The sequence below is a fragment of the Parasteatoda tepidariorum genome, chromosome 7 (assembly GCF_982258835.1).
Source record: "Parasteatoda tepidariorum strain Cologne lab strain chromosome 7, Ptep-v5.0, whole genome shotgun sequence".
Lineage (NCBI taxonomy): Eukaryota > Metazoa > Arthropoda > Arachnida > Araneae > Theridiidae > Parasteatoda > Parasteatoda tepidariorum.
Window position 1 is genome coordinate 100042157 of NC_141761.1, and position 6771 is coordinate 100048927.

The 6771-nt window shown below is 35.1% G+C and overlaps 1 protein-coding gene across 1 annotated transcript; it reads right to left on the reverse strand.

The window, feature by feature from the left end:
* Positions 1-1237: 1237 nt before the first annotated feature.
* On the reverse strand, positions 1238-6382 carry LOC147807348 (uncharacterized). The gene is made up of 2 exons (XM_087168899.1): positions 5728-6382; positions 1238-4812 (listed from the first exon to the last, which is right to left on the reverse strand). Exons 1-2 carry the CDS (start codon positions 6380-6382, stop codon positions 1238-1240), a joined length of 4230 nt encoding a protein of 1409 aa, XP_087025025.1.
* Between the last annotated feature and the right edge of the window lie 389 nt (positions 6383-6771).

Here is a 6771-nt window from a genome sequence, read left to right on the forward strand (position 1 = left end):
TACTTTATCTTTTGAGATTTATTCATTTTGGCATCAAATTCGCGATAGAACGTGAGAAGAATTTGAAATTTTATTTATTCTCTTCTTAAATAATTTTTCTCATTTTTTACATAGTTACTTCAGCGCTATATTTTATTCTTCAACTATTCTCTTATTTAAATGCGTATTTTTCTAAGACATTAATTATTGAATAAAATTTATTCAGCATCAGAATTTCGATTAAAATGCAACATGCGCTGAATATCGATTGTACATAATTAGGCTAGATCATATGATGAACCAGTTTATACATATTATAAATTTTTATAAGATCTGACGGATGAATTTGCTAATTTTGTACAATGTATAAGAATACTAGATAAGCAAAATACCATTTTTTATTTCAATAAAACGAATAAAAATAAAAGTTTTTTCTCTCATTTTAGTACAGTCCTATAAAATGCTGCGCTGCCAAATTAAATCTTATAATCGCAATTCATAATGACATGGTTGCCATAAAAGGAGAATATAGGTCTAGAAAGACACCAAAGAGGTACCCATTGCCAGATATTAATTAAAAGATATTAATTAAAAGATATTAATATAAAAGATATTAATTAAATATTACAACTGTCTGACGGTATTTACTTTCGGAAAATTTCTTTAAAAATATCCAACTTTTGATCTTCACAAATTTTAAGTACAATGTGGAAACTGTGGTGTAATATCTCGTCGAATATGATGATGAACAACCCAAAATATTGTGTGAAAGAACACTTTATTCCAAGTTAACACCAAAGCGAACGTTCATATATGAATTAAAAGAGTGTAATTTAAATTTAAACAATTTAAATTGAATAATCTTACTGTTTGGCCGATAGCTTGCGGGTGTATAAAAAATCAAACGTGGACTGTAAACTATTTATTTTGCGGGTGCGCTGGTAGCGCTGCGGAGCGTGTATGCGCTTTTGTTGTTTCACATCAACTGGCTCTTGGCTGATAACAATGACGCCAAGAAGCCAACGGGCGTAGCAACATACCGGGCCACCTTGAAACATAGTTTCAAAATTTGCACATAAATTGACAAAAAAACAGAATTAAACTATACATCTAATAAAAAGATAATTATAAAAAACTAATGCAACATACACAAAATTTAAATATATATAATTATAAACAGATGTATAGATTCCTTGGTATAAACCGGATAACTAACACAAAACAAAAGAAAAGTCTAAAATAAAATAAAGAAAGTTAATCAGTCAATAGGTAAAACTGACAGTTTGTGAATGGGTCTTTTATAAGTTCCAGTCTCAGTTTTGACACTGACCACTCTTACCTTAGCATCAGCACTAGGAAAAACTTCTTGTATACGCCCTAATTTCCACTTCAAAGGTGGAATATTGTCCTCTTTAATGAGAACTAAATCGTTAATTTTCAAATTAGGCTGTTCTCGCAACCATTTGGGGCGCTGCTGTAAGCTGGAAATATACTCGTTAACCCATCTTTTCCAAAAATTCTGGAAAAGTTTTTGAGTCAACTGCCAACGTTTTAATGGGGATATGTTTTCGCTTAGAAGGTTCTCTTCTGGTATAGAGGAAAGAGCGGTTCCCACAAGGAAATGTCCTGGGGTAAGTGCTGAAAGCTCAGCGGGATCGTCCGATACTGGACACAAAGGAAGAGAGTTCAAGCAGGATTCAATTTGTGCAGTAAGAGTTAAAAACTCTTCAAGGGTCAATTTATGATCACCTATTGTTCTTTTCAAATGCGATTTTGCGGATTTCACAGCAGCTTCCCAAATTCCTCCAAAGTGAGGTGCTGAAGGTGGGTTAAAGTGCCATTTAATTTGCTCATCGGCAAAATACTGCTGGATGGATTCTTCTTTTTGAAGAGATTTAACTACTCGATTAATTTCCTTATTTGCAGCAACAAAATTTGAACCACAGTCTGAAAATAATTCATTTGGTTTTCCTCTTCGCGCAACAAATCTTTTTAGAGCTGCAATAAATGATTCAGCGGTTAAATTTCCAACAACTTCGATGTGCACCGCCTTTGTCGCGAAACACACAAATATACAAATGTACATTTTAACTGATCTAACTCCACGTCCAGATCGCGGTTTCACAAAAAATGGACCTGCATAATCCAGACCAGTCTTGGAAAATACTCTAGAAGGCGTTACTCTTGAAGGTGGTAATTGAGCCATTATCTGTGTCGCGGTTTTTTCTTTTAATCGAAAGCATTTTATGCATTTCCAGATTTGCTTTTTTATAACTGATCTAGCATTTACTATCCAAAATTCTTTGCGAATAACTGATAATAGTAAAAGTGCTCCAGCATGCAAGAAGGATTCATGATAATGAATTATAATTAGATTAGTTAAGTGATGTTTTTTCGGTAGGAGAATAGGATGTTTTCTTTCATTCGATAATTGTGTATTTTCTAACCTACCGCCAACACGGATAAGGCCCTCTTCATCCAAAAATGGATTCAAGGAGAGGATCTTACTACTCGAAGAAATTGGTTTGCTATTTTTTAGCTGGTGATATTCGTTTGGAAATTCTTGTTTTTGTACTATTTTGACCAAAACGTTTCTAGCTAGTTTTATCTCATTACTAGTCAAATAACCATTTATGCGATTGTTCGGAGATTTACAGTTCATTATGAAGCGGAGACACCAAGTTATAATTCTTTTTAACTTAACGTATGCTGAAACATTGTAAATGATCGGAAAGTCAATAGGAGTTGTTTCAATCAAGCACGATGTCTTTTTGCGTTCTTCTTTGAGAGCGTCTGTTGAGAGAGGGATTTCCTCCAAATGCGATATTTCACCACTTTTCATCCAAGACGGACCCGACCACCACAAGTCTGATGAGGAAAGTTCTTGAGGATCCAAGCCACGGGAAATGAGATCTGCGGGATTGTTATGAGTAGAAATATGTCTCCACTGGTAGTTCTCAGTCAAGGTTTGGATCTTGGAGACTCGGTTTCCAACAAAGGTTTTAAGCTGGTGGGCTGGCGTTTTAATCCATGCAAGTGCGATGGTCGAGTCTGTATGCAAAATGACTTCGTCAATGTCCATTTTAAGAGAATTATAAACCTTTCTTATAAGTTGAGAAAGAAGTAAGCAAGCTGATAGTTCTAAACGTGGTATAGAAATGACTTTTATGGGTGCAACACGAGATTTGCTCGCAATAAGACGGCAAGTGCTAGATTCAGCTAGGCCTGGGCAGTACATGTAAACCACAGCTCCATACGCTAATTCCGAGGCATCAGCGTAACCCATTAAAACAGTTTTTGTAAAAAAGTCAGTTAAAATGTATCTATTAATGCGAATAGTTTCTATATGTTGCATAGATGATGCAAAATTAAGCCACTGACCTGCGATTTGTGGTGGAAGGGGATCGTCCCACGACAGTTTATGTACCCACAATTTTTGGAGAAATATCTTTGCTTTCGTGATGACAGGTTGCAAAAGGCCTAATGGGTCATACAGTCTTGCTATAAAACTCAGCACTTCACGCTTAGTGAATTTGGTGGTCATTTCTGGGATGGATACTTTAAACGTAAATTGATCTTCAATTGAATTCCACCTTACACCCAAAGTTTTGACACTCGCATCAACTTCTGATGCAAAATCATGCTCTGCTGGGTCACCTACAGGTAAACTGTTCCTTAACTCCCTTGAATTAGAGTTCCACTTATGAAGAGACATTCCACAAGTTGATAGAATATCGTTCAGCTGTTGTTGCACTTTCTGAGCACCTTCTAAACTTTGAGCACCTGAAACGATATCGTCCATATAAATATCTTCCAAAAGAACTAATGATGCCAGTGGAAATTGTAACTCATCCTTAGCCAACTGCTTGAGAGTTCTGATTGCGAGAAATGGAGCGCAAGCAGTTCCGTAAGTGACTGTCTTGAGTCTGAATGTTACCGGTTTTGCGTACTCTGAATCTTTCCACACAATTCTTAGAAGATCAATCTGTGATGGATCTATTTTGATTTGTCGAAACATCTTTTGGATGTCTGCCGTGAAAGCATATTTATGTTTACGAAATCGAGTCATGATTTCGAAAATGTCCTCGACCACGTCCCCCTTCAAAATGACATCATTCAAGCTCACACCCGTTGAGGTACTTGATGAAGCGTTGAACACAACACGTAACTTAGTGGTTGCCTTCTCTGGACGATAAACACCGTGATGTGGGAGGTAATAGGTAATTTGATTACCGGAATTGCTTTCATTATCATCATATTTTTCCATATGATTCATGTCTAAGTACTCCTGCATAAATGATTTGTATAAATCTTGCATTTCTTGATTTCTGGATAATCTTTTCCATAGTTGATTCAGACGTCGCACAGCTAAGTCCTTGGACTCTCCTAAACGCTCAACGTCCTTAACTGGCATCTCTACGATGAATCGTCCATGCTCATCTCTGCGATAAGTATTCTGAAAATGTGATTCACAATACTTTTCTTCTTCACTCTGAATTTTTATTTTATAGTCTATATCCTCTATTTTCCAGAATTTTTCTAAGCAGTCTTCGACTTCTGTTTGAGTGGTTATGAAACCGCAGTGAATTTCTGGAGTGCGGGTATTTATTGCTCCAGTTGCAATGTATCCAAAAACAGTATTGCGAAACACCAAATCACTGTTTGCAACGCGGATATCTCCAGCCTTGATAATTTCGAAAAATACCTCCGCGCCTAAAAGCATATCTATTCTTCCAGTTACCGCGAAATTAGGATCTGCTAATTGTTGCGGAATTTCTAACTTATCTACTTTGAAGGATGTAACAGGAAGAAAATCGGTAATTTTGGATACCACTAAAAAATCAAGAGTTTTCAAAAAAGAACTATTACCATTACAAATTGTAGCTTGTATTTTTGATCTTATTGTAGTTTCGTTTCCGCCCAAACTCGAAACCCGATAATTTATTTTTTCTTGAGGTACACCTAATTTATTAGCGAAATTAGCTGTACAAATATTCGACATGCTGCCTGAATCTAATATCGCCCTACATTGAATATAAGATCCATTTAAAGGATTTAAAACCCAAATTAAAACAGTCGGAAGAAGCCCTGTTTTATTTTTCGAATTAATGCAAGATAAAGAAGCAGAAACAATTTCATTATTTTGTTGATGAATATTAAATACCGCTGCTTCGGGATTGAGGTCATGACCGTGAGAAGAAGAAGCCAAAACCGCAGAGTTGTTTATAGTTTCGCGTTCTTTATGGAGTAGTGTATTATGCTTTGAGTGGCATATGTAGCATAAATGTTTCGATTTGCAATTCAATAACTTGTGTTGACTGCTTAGACAATTTAAACACAATTTATGTTTTGATACCAGCTCACTTCTCTGATGACTATTCAATTTCAAAAAAGAATCGCACTTAAAGATAGGATGATTCATTTTACACAAAATGCATGATTGAGTTACACTTTTATTAATTAGAAATGTTTTCGTTTTTGGATTTCTCTCTTGACTTAACTTAAATCTTAAAGGAGTGGTTTTGCTAACATTTTCTAATATTTGAGCTCGTTTTTCCAAAAATGAAAATAAATCATCTAATTTAGGAACATCGTTTGAGCTAATATTTAATTCATACTGCCTTCGAGTTTCCCTATCCAATTTTTGAAGTACTATATTTAAAACAAAAATATCAGAAAGATCATTGCGATTATACTCCAAAATTTTTAATGCTCTTATATTTTTCTTTACACAATCAATTAAATTACGTAAGTCTTTAGCCGACTCATGCGTTAATTTTTCAATATCTAATATTGATTTAACGTGAGATTCTACTATTAACCTTTTGTTTTCGTATCTTTCTTCTAAAGCTGTATATAATGAAGTGAATGTATCATCTAATGTAATAAGATTTTTAGCTTCTCCGATTAAAGCTGAATTTAAATAGTGTAGTTTTTGTGCATTTGTCAACTGATTATTGGATGTAATAACATTATTGAATTGCAATTTGAAAGTACTCCATTCTTCACATTTACCCGAAAATTTCGGTAGCGGAATTTCTGGTAATTTTATGCTAACACTATTGTTTACAAAGCTTGAGGCCGTTAATTTCACTTGATTAACTGATTCTAAATAGGTTAAGCAATTTTTAATTTTGCACTTAGCACTAATGATTTTTTCGTTGTATTCTTCGCTAGTGCTAATTTCAGTTTCGAATTCTGCTGGAACCGAAATTAAATTTTCAATTTCAGAATTTAATGACGTCAAAATACTCTCCTTTTGACTTAATTGCTCAAATATTTCATTTAGTTCTGTTATTTCTTTAGTGTCACTTTGTATTATAGTATCTGCTTTTGTTATTAGTTTTGTAGCGCTAGTTCTGATTGTAGCGCGTTTCTTTCTACATTTCTCGATGTTATCCATTATTTATTAAATGAAATTATGCGGTAAATTTGCCTACCTTTCACTAATTCTATGGCTGGAGATATGCTGCGTTATTTCTGATGCGATGCGTGGTCAGTCCAATAATGAATGCGGGTTTTTTATTGTAAATTTGCGATATACTGGATCTTTATCCTCCTGATCGTTCGGACCAGTGTTTGGCCGATAGCTTGCGGGTGTATAAAAAATCAAACGTGGACTGTAAACTATTTATTTTGCGGGTGCGCTGGTAGCGCTGCGGAGCGTGTATGCGCTTTTGTTGTTTCACATCAACTGGCTCTTGGCTGATAACAATGACGCCAAGAAGCCAACGGGCGTAGCAACACTTACACCAAATTTTCACGCTTTTACGCCAGGCCAGAATAATTTTC